At 52.0% G+C, this 18,995-nt stretch overlaps 2 protein-coding genes across 2 annotated transcripts; both read right to left on the minus strand.

Moving 5' to 3' along the window:
* Positions 1-7,195: 7,195 nt before the first annotated feature.
* On the minus strand, positions 7,196-8,026 carry NCLIV_039440 (putative serine proteinase inhibitor; the record flags this gene model as incomplete). Its single annotated transcript, XM_003880853.1, has 3 exons — positions 7,196-7,329; positions 7,558-7,680; positions 7,939-8,026. The coding sequence occupies 3 exons, from the start codon at positions 8,024-8,026 to the stop codon at positions 7,196-7,198; spliced, it is 345 nt and encodes a 114-aa protein (XP_003880902.1).
* A 3,012-nt stretch (positions 8,027-11,038) lies between these two features.
* On the minus strand, positions 11,039-12,915 carry NCLIV_039450 (hypothetical protein; the record flags this gene model as incomplete). The annotated part of the gene is made up of 4 exons (XM_003880854.1): positions 11,039-11,713; positions 11,983-12,105; positions 12,461-12,523; positions 12,913-12,915. 4 exons carry the CDS (start codon positions 12,913-12,915, stop codon positions 11,039-11,041), a joined length of 864 nt encoding a protein of 287 aa, XP_003880903.1.
* Positions 12,916-18,995: the final 6,080 nt, after the last annotated feature.

Genomic DNA, 18,995 nt, shown 5'->3' on the forward strand with positions numbered 1-18,995 from the left:
TTACGGCTACCGCGGGCACGCCGCGGACACTGAAGGAGGAAAGGCCCCCCGATGCAGACCTGAAGCTGAACGCCAGACGGCGGTGCGACGCGCTCCCAGTATCATCGTCAAACAGAGAAAAGTTATCCTGGTAACGCAGCTTACTCGGAGAGATATTTGTCGGAGTGGACAGTGCAAACGTGTTCTTTGAAATAAACGAAACTTACCCTTAGTTATAGGGGGTGCAAGAGAGTTCGTCGTTGGCGGTGACGCAGCTGACATCGTCACAGAGGGAGCACACAATGGAAAATCGAGGCCGTTTTTCTACTTGGAAGGCTGTTGTGTTTTTTCTCTTCATTCCTGGGCCCAGGACTAGTCCGCGTTTCAACGCAGCAGACCTGTCTCTAGCAACGCTCAGTGTAGGGCAGTCCGTCGCCTCTGTCAGCAACGCCTTCTGATCGCTGACGGCGTCCTTGTGCATACAATCACAACGCGGCCTGCAGCTATCTTGAGTCACCCGAAGGCGGTCAATGTCCCTTGTTTAGCATGGTCAACCCCAGTCGCCGTATACCGTAAATGACTCTCATCAGCTAGAGAGAGCACTCGAGATTAGAGTTAAAACCATCTCGGGTCACTTACATGCCTCGTCGCAACGAGCCCACTGACCAGCGCATATATATATATATATATATATATATATATATAATGTGGGTTTTGCCTATATTTCTCACCATATATGCATACGTATATGCAGGCGTATACCGAGAAAGGTTTACCTGTTTTGTGCGAATAATGGCACACACGTCCCTGACTTCCTCATGTTTCCAAAAGAGGCTGTTTGGTAGTCACCGCATTGGAGTGGAGTGACTCGTGAAAGTCTCAAGTAGCCATTCACCATCAAGACAGCAAACACCCTGCCACGGTATTGCCCAAATGAGGCGGTCCCACAGGCCTGGTGTTACACACAAGCGACACTCCACCAACTGGAGTCGCTGAAAGTGCCGAATAAATCTCCTCATTCACAAAAACAGTATTCTCCAATCCTGTCTAGACACTAGAGTCCATTCCTTACCACGGAGGTTTTGGCTGGTTGTTAAGGCGTCTGCTGAAGCATATCACAGAGCAGGAAGGGGAGAATTCGGAATTTTCAGCAAACAGAAACAAACTTGAATTTCAGGTATGCCGTTTCCCGGAGCAGACTGTTTTACTTTGCAAGCGAACCGTCGCTGTATCTTCGTTGTTTTTAGGATCGAACTGCCGCGTTCTCCATAGCAGCAGCTTCCGGTTATGTTAGCCACACGCAGGAAAAATTGCTTACTGAAGTTGGAGGCAAAAAAAACTGGCACAGAACATGAGACGACAGGCCTCCTGTCCAAAGGCGGTCGTGCATGACCAACAGACTGCCAGGGTCCGGAACCGATTTAAAACACACATAGGAACAAGAGCACTGTGAAAATCTGCCGACACTCAACTGGCAGTAATGGAAAATTACTACAACAGGGCATTACGTTCTCCTGTTGTACCGGATCTGTAGGCCCATTAACATCTGTGGAAGCATCCAGTTCTGCTACCGACAACATTGCGACCAAAACGGACAAACAGAAAATATCTCTCTCCGCTGCTATGTCCACCCCGCGCAGTGAAAAGGCGTAGGAATCGGGTGAAGTTGCATTGCCTGCTTTGTATCGCTAGACGCCATATATTCTGGGTATTGTTTCCCCTACGGGCTGTGGAAATAGCACGCTTCCGCCAACACAAATGCACCGCAGTTTTGCCCAAATTGCTGCAGTCGGGTGTGCTGCAGTACCATATAAGCCCCCTGATCGGTCTTAGTCACATTGTTCCTGTCAGCACGGTTTCCGTCATTGTGGGGTTTGACCGCATATACGATTGCTCGCTGTGTCTGCTCCGAATCAACCGGCACATGTCTCCACCCATTTGAGGAATCTGTTTTAATCGTAGCTACTCTAGCATTTTCATCCTGCCAAGTGCGCACGGAGCTTTATTCTCCCGAAAGTTGCCACCACTTCGTGACAAAGGTAGTTTCGAACTAAACCGCATGTACGTTACGTGTTTTCCAACAGAAGGTAAACAACCAATCTCTGCTGCGTACTTATCTTCGAGGTACATGGCCCTTCGTAGTTCAGTTGTACACCATCGCATTCCCTCATGCAGTGGTTGTAGTATGTGTTGTTGTCTACGCCACAGTTCAGCTGGGCCTTCTGAGGGCACCTGCACTCTGAAGGGACATGCACACAAGGACTACGAGGCAATCTACCAGTCAGTACGTCGCATGAGAACCCTTCGGTTTGGCATGTAGCAGGCACCACCCCCCTGACAGTCACATGCACCTTCCCCGAGTATTTCACTTTCCATCCGGAAAAAAGTTCGTGTGCTCTTGTGGGCTTGCACGAACGAACCAGCGAATGACCTTGCATCCGCTGCTGAGCAGGGTACCTACCTGTCTGCGTTGGCATGACACTCTGACCCGACAGTGTGCCTGCATTAACAAGATCGCAAACGAATCAAGAGAAGTGTAAACTCATATCGCTACAGTGGCACCATTGTTCGGGTACGCATTTGCCTCTGGGTAGGGTTTATGTGCGGTCGACAGACTTCCTTGGGATGGCCTGCGGCGTCAGCAATTGGCCTAGTGGAAAATCAGCAAGGCCACGAAAGGATTAGCTAAACAAGCTTGTCACAGTATTTTGTATTATCAGACGGCAGTGAATTGAGCTTTTGTGTATCTATCTGTCTATCTATTTACACGTTCATGCGGGAAGGCACATCGACATACAGACATGAGATCGCTTTCGGCTCGAGCACCATGCACGTCCGTCATATACGACCAATAGGATCTTGTAATTCGGCGACAACAGATCTGTTGTGATGTGTCAGCCTGACAGACGTGTTCTTGTTCAATTACGACTCTCGTTAAGTACACGTTTGTTACGCCACACGGTGTTCAGGACACGCGGATACTGCCGCAATTCGGGACGACAGTGTGCGCATTTAGCTGAAGCCGTCTGTTCGGACGGACTGAGTATCAGAACATGATAAGCTTTCGGCTCTGTGTGAACGATTTTGAGAACATTTCGCGGCTTCCATCGAAGCTTAGTTTAGTTCAAGTCGTGCTGGCATGGTGGCAGTCAGCCTTGGAGCTTAGGTTTAATCGTTCATCCTGTAGTCCCTGTCGACGACATCTCCTGGCGGTTCCCGAGCACGCTCAAGCACAAAGGCCTAGTGGGCCGCAGACGAATGCCACATCTCTTCCCCTCGTCGATCCGATAGTCCCCGCGGTTGCTCTCGTTTGGTGACGAGTCCTGACCGGTGACAGTGAAGAACTTTGTAGAGATGCGCTGGATACCTTATGATACAGCGCGTATATCAGCAGGCATATACTCAGAAGCACCGAATGACTTTGTCGCTTGGCGCTTGCTCGCTTCCGTCGTCAGAGAGCGCTGGTACGTGGTCACCAGGATCGTCCTCGTATCGGTAAGATTTTGAGATTCGACTCTTTTCTTTGGCCTCAGCTGTCTCTGGTAACCATTCTTGGAGAAAGGAAGGCCACTGAAACTCATCTGCTACTAACACAGTCCCTGCAGTAATTCGCAGTGGCACCTCTTGCACCGCATCGGCGCGGCTGCTCGCTTCAGAACATACGCTAGCGCACCCAGAATAAAGGCTCCTTCATTTGACAACCAAGAGTCTTGTTTTTATGACTTGTGGTAGATCGCCATCAGCTCGGCGGTCAGGATGATCCATCCGAAAGTTTGGCTCTACGAGGTCACCTGCTGCATGTTCAACGCGGGACAGCGGCTTGACATCCTCATCTGCGACTGCCTTACTCTCCGGATTTGGACGGTGTTAATAATTCGGGGACAGTGGCGCAATGCGCGTCTACGAGTCAGTGGAGTGACGAACCGAACGGAAACTCCATTCCGGCTGTGTTCCGGTGTGCCACCTCCACCAGCCTTGCGCCACTCTTTGATTCGGAACTATGGAGCTCGCAAGGTCCATTATTCTTGTAGGAACCTCTCAAACGTTGCCGTCATCTCTTGCTCTCCCTTCCACCACTGTCGCATTAATATGTTGAGTGTTGGTCGGCGAGCCGATGCCTTCCTCACGCACCACCAGAGCTGGCTATGACACAAACACTTTATATGCGTTACCTAGGAGCGGCGCATGAACGTGTTCTCTGGATTGCTTGCAGAACACAGGGCCTTTACGAGTTCCTCCGATATAGTCGGGCTAGGAGAGGACTAAACCATTACTGACACGGGCACCAGTCAGCAGCCACCCTTTTCCCTTTTTTTAACCTCAAGGGCGAAGGCCCCCCGGCGTGTGTGTACATATATTTGTATGCACTCACGTACACGTACGGGCGCGTACGTGACGGCTGGCGGGAAACTTCCAAGCATATATTTCCTCTACCTGTCGTCGCAGGCATTCCGTTTTTATTGAGGTCAAGTCGTACTTAAATCATGTGAAACACTATGCTGTGGTAAAGAACTGTGACTCCCTGGCGACCTTGCCGTACCTTCGGAAAAGCAGATCTAAAAGAATGCATTGTATCACATTCGGTACAGGCGCTGTAAAAAAGAGTGCATTTTGTTCCATACGGGCTGTCTGAGAGCTTACCCGTAGAAAAGGGGCTTTATTTGGCATACCTGTTGTGCAGTAACCCAGATGCTTGAGGCGCACGCCGTTGCACTCTCTCAAACAGTGACTCGAGTATGTCTTGCCATCCATCCCGCAGTTGACGACAATGCTGGCTTCGCACTGGCAATCTCTCGACACCGCTGAATGCACACGAGAGATTGAGGGCAACATCGCACAGAGTCTACACATCTGGCTGCCGTTCAAGGTCTGTGCAGCAAAAGGGCACTCATCTCTCCAACAGCAACAATTCCAAAAGAAAGCTGAATGCGTGGGCATCCCTAGGCTTCTTGATGAAGCGTTACGCTTCACCTCCCTATGAGAAGCCGGGAATTATTTGACGTCAAAATATCGAGTGAGTCACAACGTCTGACGGATAGTTTCGGAGTCGGCATGGCAACCTTCGTTTGAATCGTCATTGCAGACGAACTTTTGAGAAGCCCCAAAAGCGAGCAAATTGGATACCCAGTTAGTGAAAAGTGGAACAGTGTCAGCTGTCATCAGAAGAAGCACCGCACTGGACAACTACTCTATGCGAAGATATCTTTGCAAGAAGACACGGTTCTCGCAGACCTCGGCCTAAAATAGGACATCCCACTCTCTCTCAGAAACTACTCCAAATGCATACTTGGCTGTCGTTTCCACTACACATTCTAGTAGAGCACTGACACCTCCCAACTCGTTCCCTACAACATCGTTTGAACTGCGATTGCGTTTTACTGCAAAATTGTCACCACGAGCTCGAGAATATGGGAGACACGTGACAGAAGGTGCCACAGCGCGAAAGACTTTTCATATACCCATTCCAAAAACCATCGCTATGAGCAACCTAGCTACAAACACAAACCGAAACGTGGAATGCCAGCGCAACGACGCAAGGCGTCTTCCAAAGAGCCGCACGCTGAGTTACGTTACGAAATGGCGATATTTGTACGAAACAAGCAGCGCTGGCCATCAACCTTGGCTGCCGGAACTCCGAAAGCCAACTTACAGTTTGTCGATATTCCCTCCTCTGCGCCAGCCAGTGGCTGGTAGACGGAGACCAGCACGAAAATGAGAGACATGTATCTATTCATCGTTCAAAATCACGAACATACTCATCCGCAAGGTTCCGTGGTCAGCGATGGCACATTCTAGGTCATGTGGTACCGTGCCACCCGAAAAAACTGGGCAGTGCACAGGCGGTATGTCTTCGCGTGGACACGAGGGTGGTCCCCCCAGAAGCCAGCTCAGTTTCAGATCGGGCTCTCAACAAAATGTACACATCCACTCCAGCCCACAGAACAGCAGCAAGACAACGAGGGAAGGCGAATCCCAGTGTATTTTGGGCGGGATCCACCGAGAAGGCCGATCACCGCCACTCAAATCGTGCTCGAAGTTACGTTTCGGATGCGGGAGTACCGTATAATAATTGAAGCTGTCGCTTGAGCCTATTTCCACCTTCTGAATGTGGATAACAAAATCTGTGACTAATTGTTTCTGTGCCTACAGAGCAAGAAAGTGCCCCCCGGCAAGTTTTTGGCTTCCCTGCCCCTCTATCCATCGTCGGGTGTACGTCTCCTCGTGTCTCGAGAGCCACGACTTTCAGTAGCTATCGAGCGGGGCCTCACGCATCAGTGACAGCCTTCATTAATCAACGCGTCACAAAGACGATCCGGTTGGTTCGAGTACATGGTAGTATTCCAGCCACGTGTTTGTTCGTCCAGGCCAGACTGTTTTTATGCTAGAGAAGCAGTTGTCACTGTGACCATCGGAGCCTCATTCACGGGGGCATTGTCTCTTTCCCTTGAAACATTTACAACAGAGTTAGCACGTTGCCCGGCAATTTCATTTGCATCGACGTTGCATCATTTTTCCTTGCCCACCGAGGAAACTCACTCACAGCGAAAGATACCTGAAGCAAACTAGAACCTATATCCACAGGCCACGCCCTCTATACAGCAGCTGACGCACTGCAGAAAACTAACTGCGGGGGGTGATAAAAAGGCGGTGATACAAATAAACAAATGGGGGATAAGGAGGAATTCACGGCATGTGGAGTTGGGAGGGGGGGGGGGGAGGTTTTCAGCGGAAGTTATCATGCGTCGGTTCTCTCTTTCCATCCCCACTTAAGTGCTTCGCATCGCAGCACCGCGCCCGATGTCCGAGAATTTTGGATTAAAGAAAGCGGTTCATTGTGGAAGACGACTCGGAAGCATGTCAATGTGTTTCTCTGGTTACCTTGGGAGTTGGAGTCGTGGCGACATGGGACAGGGAAACAGTACCACTAGACGGGTCGACGGAATTGCGTTATTTTTCTTTCCATCTGCAACAATACTCTGTGTTGGAAGCAGGCCGTCTTCACCTTGCAAATATAGAGAACTTCGACTTCGACCAGCGCGAGCATCGCGACTTCCATGTATATATATTCTTTAAAGCAACCACCGAATTCAGTGTAATCAGAGGTTTGTGCTAATCTGCATTAGAGTGGTTCTGGTTTTTCGTAGAACCTGCAACGCCTCATCGTCAGCGAAAGTGCAAGTGCGCGTCGACGCTTCATCACTCCTAGTGAAACGACTTAGCACGGCCCTTCGTACGCGAGCTCAACCCGAGCAGCTTGACGGAAGCAATCGTTGCCGTACGTAACGCCATCAGAGCCGCATACTGGAAGCTCATTCAAAGGGCAGACAACGGGGATCTCCTCAGCACCACCTGAAAGCATTTAAAGCCAGCAAACACAAACCGACTCACCACGGGCGGCTACACGTAGTTTGAGCAGCGGCAAATTCGTCATTGGCGTGGCGTTCCACCTTTCCATACTTCAAAACTGCTACTCACCGTAGGCTCATTCTCCATAAACATGCAGGGCTACACGCCCTGCCTGACCGTATTTTGGTACTCTAGCCGAGCAGAACGCTGGCAAAGGAAGAAGAGACCTACCTGGTGGACAAGGCCCTTGCCTAGCGACCGCAGTGCCAGCGCACTCCAACAGGCACACGTTTCCGTAGGTTTCACCGTCAGTGCCGCACACCGGTTCTAGAATTTTCGGGCACGCGCACACCGCTGAAGACAAAACCAAGAGACTCGGCACCTGAGTATCGACCGCGGTATGAGCCGCTGAACGCCGTTGCTTGACGTTGTCAACCCTCTTACAAAAAACTGACAGTGCCCATCATAAATCCAGTGGTGGTTAGCTGTCCGCATCAATTCAGTGTCGTACTCCTTCCACTCAGCAGTTTTGTGTAATAGATCACACTTAGGCAGCGTGGCCCTCAGCAGCTAAGGGTGCTGAAGCGCATTGAGTGGTTGCATCCTACTTACGCGCCGTTTCCGGCGTTTGTGCTTTGCACACCGCCACGTACAGGGCCGCAGTGCCCAGGTAAAGAGTCAGCTTCGACATGAGCCCCATGCTATTAAACTCCTGAAGAATGAAATGACACACTTGCGGTGGACAGGGAAGCTACTGACACTTCAGGAAAATTCAAGATAGTGGGTTGTCGTCCCTTTTCGTTCAACGGTTTGCTGTATCCGTTCATGGAGTCACAATCCCCGCCCGAAGGCGAAAACACGAGGGCCCGCCTGCAGCTGGATCAGCCGGCACGCGCACGCGACGCCGCGGTAGAGCGTGCCCGCTAGAGGACGGCGAAATAACCGCCGAGTAGCGCGACGACGGGACCTTTGTCGACGACCCCCGGTGCTGAGCTGGGGTTCCGCATCAGCGTTTCTGTCTCCCATCAATTTCGGGACTCAAATTCTTTTCGGAACCCGTACCATGGAAGTAAAGCGGATAAAACAGAAGAGCTGGCTTCTGCGCAACAACACTTGAAATATGTGTGCGCCGGATCCAGCCGGTGCAGTGGATTCGTGGCCGGCTAGTAGGACCGCTTGCTGGGTGGGTACGCGAGACTTTTGTGCCTTGCGGGAGGCCTCGCCCTGGTAGTACCCCTTCTTGCCATTCCAAATCTAGTACGTAGCACACACAACCATCACGTGGCGTGTAAAAGCTGACTTCGAGCTTGGCCAGGATTATATTTGTGCGCATATCTGTTCAGAACCGCCACGAGTTGAGCTGCCAGGACGCAATGCATTTTCCACTCCCAGCAGCGAAAACTCTTGCTGCGATGACTGCCACCAACTTGCCGGCTGGGTCGTGGCAATGTCTCGTTCCCAGTTGAATACCGATACACCAAGTGCATCATTGCTCCTTCAGGCTTTTGCCGCTAGCTGTTTAGACTCTGAACTTTTAGAACCGGGGCTGTGGAAGCTCAAAGCAAGGAGCAGGCATTGTTGGATGTCAGTCGACCCAGCGGTAATCAGAGCCTCGAATATTTCCGGACACCGTTCACACCACATTCAGCCCCACAAATGCTAAACATGAAACAATTTTTCTTCTGCTCGTGAACACAATACTTGAAGGCACGTGGGCACTAAAGAGGGAAGAACTGCGATGTTTGATGAAGACTGCAGAGGCACATTGCGCTGTGACTACGTCAATGTGGGCCGGGCATCAGTAATGCTGTAGTTTAATGTTGTATATCTTGACACGTTAACAAAGTATTTCTGTAATGCATCATGGTAGCGAAGCCGTGAGATTTTGTCCTAGTTGCTTGGCATCTCTTGAAGGGGAGCGCTGCCGCGGCGGGGACTTGTCACTGCGATGTTCAGTCGCGGTGCCATTTCTGTGTGTGCGGTTTTTTCTCGCGGACAGGAATACCCACGGGTGATAGTGGAGTAGCGAAAAATAAAATAAAAGTGCAAGAGAAAGCCCCGTGGGCCGCAGCAGGCATCGTTCAATTCCCGTCTACTACGTCTGGATGACGGCAGCAAGCAGTAGATGAATCAAAGGTGCGAGAGAGACCAGACAGTCAGTACTCGGGCGCCGTCAAAGTTCGCACGATAAGGGTAGCGAGAGGAGGAACACGAGGAGTATCAAAGCTGTGTGTTGAAACAAGAAAAAACTCCCCAGAAAAAGGTAGTTTGTATAAACCTAGGAATCCCATTTTATAATGTGTAACAGGGAGTCTAGCTTCAGTTGTTATCGGATTGGTATTGCATGCCCTAACTATATACGGAAAAAAGCTGTCTTTGGTGTACGAGCTGTATTGGCAGCAGCCACGAGCGGATGTGACCAACAGAGTGAACCACCCATGTATAAGCAGTGTAAGCACTCTAGAAAACATAACGCCTCAGTGACCAAGTACGAATATCGCACATAGACCAAACTCTATGAAAGAATCAACAGTCTTAACGATTGGATAAGAAGAGGCGACGAGATGAAGTCGTCCTGACAGGGGCGCAAAATGGACGAGAGAGCAGGGCGCAACACAGACGAGAGGGAAAGGAGGAAGAGAGTTTGACAGGAGGAATCAAAGGGAATGACGGAACACAGAAAGGAGAAGAGGGCATTCTTTTGCTCAGCATAGTAGTTTGTGTCTACATTTTATGTTTCCTCTGGCTTCAGTATATGACGCCGCATATACATTGTTGGTCGAGTTCCGCTGTGTTGTCCAGATAGCAAAATGCACTAGATTGTGAATGCAATTGCCAATGGAGGCCCAATGAATCTCTCTGTCATTTACCTAAAACTCGTTTATCGGTCTTCTGCATCGTAGTGCCGTAGGTTTCAACACATACGGAACAGTTTTAAAACCGTCACGTTGCCGGAGACTGTGCAGGTAACACGGGCACGCGGCATTCACAACAGTGCGATTCTGTTCCGTCCATATGACAGTACCTGGACAACGGAACAACCGTAGGAAGCTCGGCCGCTGGAGCTGGTTATCTTACACCACTTGAAACGCTACGGCAAAGACGCGTGCACGTGCCTTTTCAAAGGCAGGTGTCGGCGGAGATGCAGTAGCATTTTACAGGACATCACAGACCTGAGTACGCATCATGCCAGCGTTTGAAACATGGGGACAGATATGAAGCCGAATCTCTAGAGAACACAAACCCGCCTGGCTGTTCGAATCATACGAATACCTTGTGCACGTATCTTCACATCCACCTCACGGAGACGGAACGCAATTTCTCGTGACCAAGTACGAATACACAACAGCAGTGTCCACCTAAGTACGCGCACAAGTCCTCTTGACCACTTAGTCACAACCGTCCTCTGTCGTAGCATCATTAGCATTAGTACGGCCAGGAAGAAATCTGTCCAGTAGAATGCTTGTTCGGGCGGGCATTCAAACCGTCCCGTTTTATTTAGCCCACTTCGCGCTCTCTTACTCGCAGCGCCTGGCATCGCCAATCTCGTAATCGTCAAAGGTACAAAGAAAATAGTAGACGTATTTGTTCGTCTCACATGAGAATACCACTTATAGCGGGATTCAGTTAATCCAAACAAACGGACTTTCATGGACACGGCACCGACGCTTCTCGTCGCTTATCATATATCCCCCTCGAAGAGTGCTCATCGTTAATATGACCGCACCGCGACCACGGAGCGCCAGTGATTCCTGGCGGGCTGGTAGTTAAAATAAACTGATGGGGCACCAGGTATCAGCGGTCCGCACGCTTGCCACGAGTCCACGTGGGTCCCGAATGCCGAATTGCCTTTTTGATCTGACACATGCATCCACACGTTGCATTTCGCCATTTTCGCGAAAACGCTCAGCAGCTCATCCCCGCCCCAACGGCCTGGCATCGCAACAAGCATAGCGTACTGTTCTGCCAGAGTCTCTGTAGGCTCATCTGACAGAAAAGGTATGTTGGCGCCGGTTAACTCGTCAACCATCGCAGCCCGGGGAACGGAGTCAGGGTGTGTAAGAATGTACTCAGCAATCCGGTTCCGCACGTGTTGGTGGTTGAGAGGATCGCCCGTAAGCCAGTAGGCGAATGCTGCGAACAAGCACTCGCCTGGCTTGGGTGACGTGAGACCAAATTGTGTCGGTTTGCCTAAAAAGACAGCTGGTTGAAACTGCTGTTCGACGTTGTGCTGAGTGAATCCAAGATCCTCTTCGTACTCCCCTGGTTGTTCTACCCCATCCCAATCAGGGAAGAAATTTTTCGCCATTTCTCGTCGCTGGGCGGGGGTCGGGCATATGAAAGGCTGCCCATATGATGGTGCGGGAGGAGCAGAAGCGCGTGCGTACTGGGAACAGACAAATACACAGAAAAAAAAGCGACACAACAAGTCCGGCAGCGTGTCGAACGGTGGCTCCGATCCATGGCTTCCACTCAGGCATTAGGGAGGCGCAGTAGCTTCACCAGTATCGTCGATCCACACATCAAGTCAACATACGGCCGGATTCGCCGTACACAAGGCAGGACGGCACGTCGAAGCGTTGCCTGTTTTGTCACGCTGCTTCCTTGCCTACAAGGTAGGCGCCAGGTGCACATTATGTTTGGTACAGAACTTACCACCCGGAGAGCTGTTGCGGCGACTGTGGGCGTTGGTCCCTGGGGTGTCGTCGAGACAGCGACAGCTGACTTAACAACAAGTTCATCGACGCCTTCAGTTCCTGGAGGCATGTCACTGATGAGCTGCAGGAAAGTACAAACACCGGAGAAGAGACTTAATCCTCAGCCGCTGCCATTGTTCAGTCAGCCGTTGACAGAAAGGCTTTTTCATCTTGAGACCATCTGCAGAAAAGTGCCGGCAACCGTGCGGTGGTCTATCGCAAACATAAGGAACTCCGTAGAGTGTAACATGATAACTTGCTCGATGAGGAGCAATGGGTGTACGGGAACATTAACATGCATTGCATGCCCAGATCCCCCTCTTCGAATGATCTAAGTCTTGCTTTCGCGTTGCCGCAGTTGATGATGCCGTTGCAAAGTCTGTGTAGTCACGGGTATATCGGTCTCAGAAAATGTTCGTAGAGAACTCTGGACCCACCGAGGCGAAGAGGGCATTTTCAGCGGGCGTCAGGGATAATGGCGGTCGGGCACGGTTAGGCTCCTGCATGTCACAGAGTTACGGAAAAAGGCGACACGCGATTCAAAGTATTTGTAAATCCTTGATCATCAGCCCGCAGGTTCTTGGCAGGCTGCTGATGATAAAAGTGATTCCTTCTCTGCAGAGTCCGCCAGAATCCGGTTCAGCAACTGAAATGAAGTCGAATATGCCAGCAACGCCCAGATTCGCACAGCAGCGGCATTGGTGGCGAGGATCAGCGAACGATAGCCGCTTGGGTACACGCCAGAACTGCGACGTCACTATTCGGAGATGCAACCTTTTTACAAAGGTTTTCGTCTCAGTACAAAGTACCGGAGTCCTGTTGCGGCCGCGCTGTGGGGCAAGCTCAGTGATGTACGAGCAAAGGCGCAAGTGCAACATCTTGGACTTACCATCTGAGAAAAGGAATGTCGAGCAAATCGTGGGCGATACATTGTTCAAACGTTGGCCTCAGACACAAAGAAGTAAGACATTTATGTATCTCATGTATGCACATCCTCTCTTATACGGAAAGAGGAATACGGATTTCGGCGGCGGCTCATGTGCTTGTAACTAACGACAAAGCAACGAGAGCTGTCGAGGACTCACTGATGGCTGCCCGTTCACTACACTGAGAGCGCAAGTGCAACATCGTGGCCTTACCATCTGAGAAAAGGAATATCGAGCAAATCGTGGGCGATACATTGTTCAAACGTTGGCCTCAGACACAAAGAAGTAAGACATTTATGTATCTCATGTATGCACATCCTCTCTTATACGGAAAGAGGAATACGGATTTCGGCGGCGGCTCATGTGCTTGTAACTAACGACAAAGCAACGAGAGCTGTCGAGGACTCACTGATGGCTGCCCGTTCACTACACTGAGAGCGCAAGTGCAACATCGTGGCCTTACCATCTGAGAAAAGGAATGTCGAGCAAATCGTGGATCAATACTCTGTCGAAATGTTGACCCTGTAAAGCGAGAGAATATGAAAGTCGAGGTCACATGTGGAGAGCTGTTGATTCAGGAAACGGTTGTGTTTCCAGACCATCAATTTTCTTTTGGTCGCTGTCTCCTCTGCTCACGTCTTGGTCTGAGGCAGCCTCGAGGTTGAAGCGCATGCTATGTGCGACAGCATTTTTAGTTCGCTCCAGAACGGTTCAAGTACAACATGCGCACACCGACGCGGACAGGTGACGTTGCTGTGAATGCACACGGGGAGAAGGTGACCTCTTGTCGGCACAGCCTCTGAGCATCACAAGAGATAGTTTTAATGAAGTTATGAATGGTCGGCACGTCTCATTTCCAGTCGGCGAATCCGCATTCACCGTACCTTGATCCTCCACGGGCAAAACTGAAAACCTTTCCACGCGGTAGACATTCTGAGCGGTCGCTGGTCAAAAAAGGATTCGCTGCCTGCTGCCTAAAACTTATCATGCAATGGATTATCCCCCTGCTAATCGAGTGCATCTGCTATTACTCCTCCCGAGTCGGCAATCGGAAACGCCAAAGATATGAGGGACGAGATATGTGGTACGCTTACCGACTGTCGAGGACATGTACAGTAAAACAGTGAGGAAAAGGCTATTTTTTTGTGTCCCTTGTCCTCTGCCCCTGTTGTTAGGTACGCGCATCAAACAAGAGAAGCGAGCACACAACGAAAACAAAGCAAGCGAGGTCATTTGCTGCCTAAATGCACGAACGCAACATATTGACTCCAACGGCAGAGCTGGCTGCTCACCAATGTTCATGCTGAGAATCTGCGGGAACTGAAAACGTGGCCATGCGGTGAATGTCACGTTGTAGAACGCATTCCATTCCTGTTTAGCACCCACGGTGCAGAAACGATACTCAAAAACCGGTGAGACGCTCGGTTTGTAAGACATGAACCCAAGGATTTCGCCCAGTCACCGTCAGTGGTCCCCGGAATACATAAGGGTCAGGCAGCGCGGATGTTGATGTCGTAACCTTCCCTGCCGTTATATCCGGATGTGCATATTTCACCTTTTGCGTCATGCACAAAGTTGCCGAGGTCCTCGGTTGAGCTTTCAACTCACTCGCGGCCACTGAAAATTACATGAGTGGTTACGGCGGCTGAAGCCAATGATGAATTATCGACAGCTGTTCACTGAAGTTGTCGATCTTCATACTTCACTTCACTGTTCCAGAAACGATATAAACGTGAGGGAAGGTGATGGCGTTAAGTCAGAACGCGTGACGTCATCAACAAGTGAGTCAGTCTAGCCGACGACGCTACATATCGTCTCACAGGCCGGCTGATGCCGCATGCTGCCCATCATATTCAAACGGACTCGCAAACGTACATGTAACACATCCTTAAATGGTCCCGCAAACTTACATACACCTGTAAAGTCATGCGCGACCACAAATTCCAATCATCGCAATAATCTAAGGACAATGGCATGCGACAAGAAACGGATTTGCTTCCAGAAGGCCTCACTAGTGTATCCCTTATTCACAGAAACGGCTTTCTCGCTTGGTGGATAACAACTTGGTACGGTTTGGGTTGGTTCCCCGCCATTTGCTACGCGCAACAGAAGGCGTAGTTCATTTGCTGAGTTGCAGCTGACTACAGGAGATGTAAGATAGACACATAGATGTACATTAGCCTACAGATATGCGCACATTTTTCAAAAAGAAACGACCGTGACCAGCGATGGCTCGGCGCTGCTTCTGGCAAACCAAACCGTTGCCTGCTCTGGGTAAGAAAAGACACGAGAGCGCAACTGTTGGAGGAAAGCCTGGGCAGTATCCATATCTACTGACTCTAGGAGACACGCACGGTACTCTGCAGTTCGCCTGCAGGTCTGGAAGCCGGTAAGAACTGACGCCGTCCAGCGACAGTACAATCTTTCACATGAGCAGCCCTTTTCTCGGAGACAGGGCCTGCCATTCGTCGCGTCTTCCACACTTTTTTGCAAACAAGTTTTAAGTCTAAATGAACTGCCCATCGAAACTGGCCATATGAACAACATCTAACCTGGCGAGCACGTTTAGGCGCGCGTACAAATACATCGCTGGGACGAACGTCAAATCCCATGAAGGTTTGTCATGGTCTCCACAGATCCCCTTGGTCCCAGCTGTCGGGCAAATACCGCTTCCCGAGCCGGTAGGCGACACACCTGTGGCGAACCCGTCGGACACCTGCCGTCCATAAATCGTCAGCACAGCCAGGCCTTTGGACAAGGGGTCTTCAGATGCATGCCGACGAGATACGGCCTACTCTGCGACTGCATAAAGACCACCGGCTCAGTACGCCCCGCGCTGCCGAACCATACACCAAACACATTCACGGTTTTCCTGTTCGATCGCCACTGCCGTGTTTGACACTCCGGCCCCGGCTGACGCATGACGTGGACCATTATGCAGTCATCCAATACAGATACGAAGCCGGGAGGCCTCCTGACGGATCCCGACTTCTCGATGCTCTCAACTATCAATGACGGATCCCTCGATTCATCTTCGACTGGTTCATGTTCACCTCACACACACACACTCGCCGACGCATACCATACCCAAGATACCAGTGCACGCATTCCCGAGTTCGCGCGGTCCGACCCCTGTCCCCCCCCCCCCCCCATCACGCCTCCCTGCTTCCTGTCGACCGCTTATTTCGTCGTTCTCTGCCCTGCTGAGCCTCCTCGTGTCCTGCTCAGGGAACACTTACTTCCTGTGATCATCCCACCAGAGTCGATTGCAGCTTCCACACCGTGAACCCAACCCCAGGTCCCTCCCTTCACACTGCCTGACGTGCTCAGGATACACTCTCAGATGATCCGCCTGTTCCGGACAACACCTCACCTCACACGCGGACGCATCGCCAACCCATCAAAGCAGCGCGAACAGCCCACCCCCAGCCACAACTCCCACCCCAAGCACACGCCCGCACACAGCCACTCATGCGACACATCGTCTCACGCTTCCGCACAGTTCTCTGATTTCTCCCGCCGGTCTCCAACACCTCGGGCAAATGCCGTCGTCCAACGGTTCCATTCAAACTGTTCAAACGCCGTGGAGTGCCGTCGCCCCCATAGCCCCCGCTTGACCGCGTTCCCTTCTCCGGACACAGCAAGACACAAGCGGGAGCTGGACTCCCCGTTACAGGTGCTAGACGCCGCCATCTACCTCTCTGTTCCAGCCACGGAAACCCGTCCTATTTCCGGTCTCCACCACGTACAGTTGAAGGCTGAATAAACACGTCACAGACTCCGTGGCACGCCACTCAATTCTTCGCCTCCCACCCAGGGACAGCCAATTCCTCCACATAAAAAAAAGGGGCCGTCACCTAGCGCTGGTGTCGGTTCTCGGCCGCACCACGGTTACCTACGCACACTGACTCATCTACCAGAAGGAGTCCGGGACCGCGGTTTCTTCGACAGTCGCCTGACACTCGAGTGACTTCTGCTTCTTTGTGTGTACCACCGTCTCGAGCCTGTGTTGGCGACGCCCAGTTCCGGGACAAACTCCTCAGCGGCCTCCTGCTACCCGCCCAGTGGCTTACACCCGGAGCCTGTAGGTGACAAGATCGTAGCCGGTCGCAACCTACTGAAGCGTCTCCGCGCTATAGCAACTAGTGTCCTCGCATTGATGCGTCGCCACCTGGCACAAAGTCTATCGATTCCACCGCGTCTCTCTAGACGTGTTGACGCGAACATCAGCATCCACGCGTCAACCGCCGCCGCGCCTCTCTACCGCACCTGGGCACGAGATAGGGACGACCGCCGCTGCAGACGTGGCGTGCCGCCCGCTGCTTTGTGGATCTCGCTCGGGGTGAAGGTACGTCCAATGGTTGCCTCACATGGGAGCTCTGCAGCGGCTCACGGCGACGTCTGACACTTCCACCGACAGCGGGTCCCATCTGGAGAGCAGGTGGCCTTCCCAGCTACACGTTCACACGGTATCACGACCCACCAACAGAAGCCGCAATGCCGTGAGCAACGACCCCGTTTCTTCTGCGTCAGTGCTATTCCAGCTGACTCACTGCCTCCGCCTGACGCATGACGTGGACCATTATGCAGTCATCCAATACAGATACGAAGCCGGGAGGTCTCCTGACGGATCCCGACTTCTCGCTGCTCTCAACTATCACTGACGGATCCCTCGATTCATCTTCGACTGGCTCATGTTCGCCTCACACACACACATACACACACATACACACACACACACTCTGATTTCTCCCGCCGGTCTCCAACACCTTGGGCAAGTGCCGTCGTCCAACGGTTCCATTCAAACTGTTCAAACGCCGTGGAGTGCCGTCGCCCCCATAGCCCCCGCTTGACCGCGTTCCCTTCTCCGGACACAGCAAGACACAAGCGGGAGCTGGACTCCCCGTTACAGGTGCTAGACGCCGCCATCTACCTCTCTGTTCCAGCCACGGAAACCCGTCCTATTTCCGGTCTCCACCACGTACAGTTGAAGGCTGAATAAACACGTCACAGACTCCGTGGCACGCCACTCAATTCTTCGCCTCCCACCCAGGGACAGCCAATTCCTCCACATAAAAAAAAGGGGCCGTCACCTAGCGCTGGTGTCGGTTCTCGGCCGCACCACGGTTACCTACGCACACTGACTCATCTACCAGAAGGAGTCCGGGACCGCGGTTTCTTCGACAGTCGCCTGACACTCGAGTGACTTCTGCTTCTTTGTGTGTACCACCGTCTCGAGCCTGTGTTGGCGACGCCCAGTTCCGGGACAAACTCCTCAGCGGCCTCCTGCTACCCGCCCAGTGGCTTACACCCGGAGCCTGTAGGTGACAAGATCGTAGCCGGTCGCAACCTACTGAAGCGTCTCCGCGCTATAGCAACTAGTGTCCTCGCATTGATGCGTCGCCACCTGGCACAAAGTCTATCGATTCCACCGCGTCTCTCTAGACGTGTTGACGCGAACATCAGCATCCACGCGTCAACCACCGCCGCGCCTCTCTGCCGCACCTGGGCACGAGATAGGGACGACCGCCGCTGCAGACGTGGCGTGCCGCCCGCTGCTTTGTGGATCTCGCTCGGGGTGAAGGTACGTCCAATGGTTGCCTCACATGGGAGCTCTGCAGCGGCTCACGGAGACGTCTGACACTTCCACCGACAGCGGGTCCCATCTGGAGAGCAGGTGGCCTTCCCAGCTACACGTTCACACGGTATCACGAACCACCAACAGAAGCCGCAATGCCGTGAGCAACGACCCCGTTTCTTCTGCGTCAGTGCTATTCCAGCTGACTCACTGCCTCCGCCTGACGCATGACGTGGACCATTATGCAGTCATCCAATACAGATACGAAGCCGGGAGGTCTCCTGACGGATCCCGACTTCTCGCTGCTCTCAACTATCACTGACGGATCCCTCGATTCATCTTCGACTGGCTCATGTTCGCCTCACACACACACATACACACACATACACACACACACACACACTCTGATTTCTCCCGCCGGTCTCCAACACCTTGGGCAAGTGCCGTCGTCCAACGGTTCCATTCAAA

Source organism: Neospora caninum, chromosome IX (assembly GCF_000208865.1).
Source record: "Neospora caninum Liverpool complete genome, chromosome IX".
Classification (NCBI taxonomy): domain Eukaryota; phylum Apicomplexa; class Conoidasida; order Eucoccidiorida; family Sarcocystidae; genus Neospora; species Neospora caninum.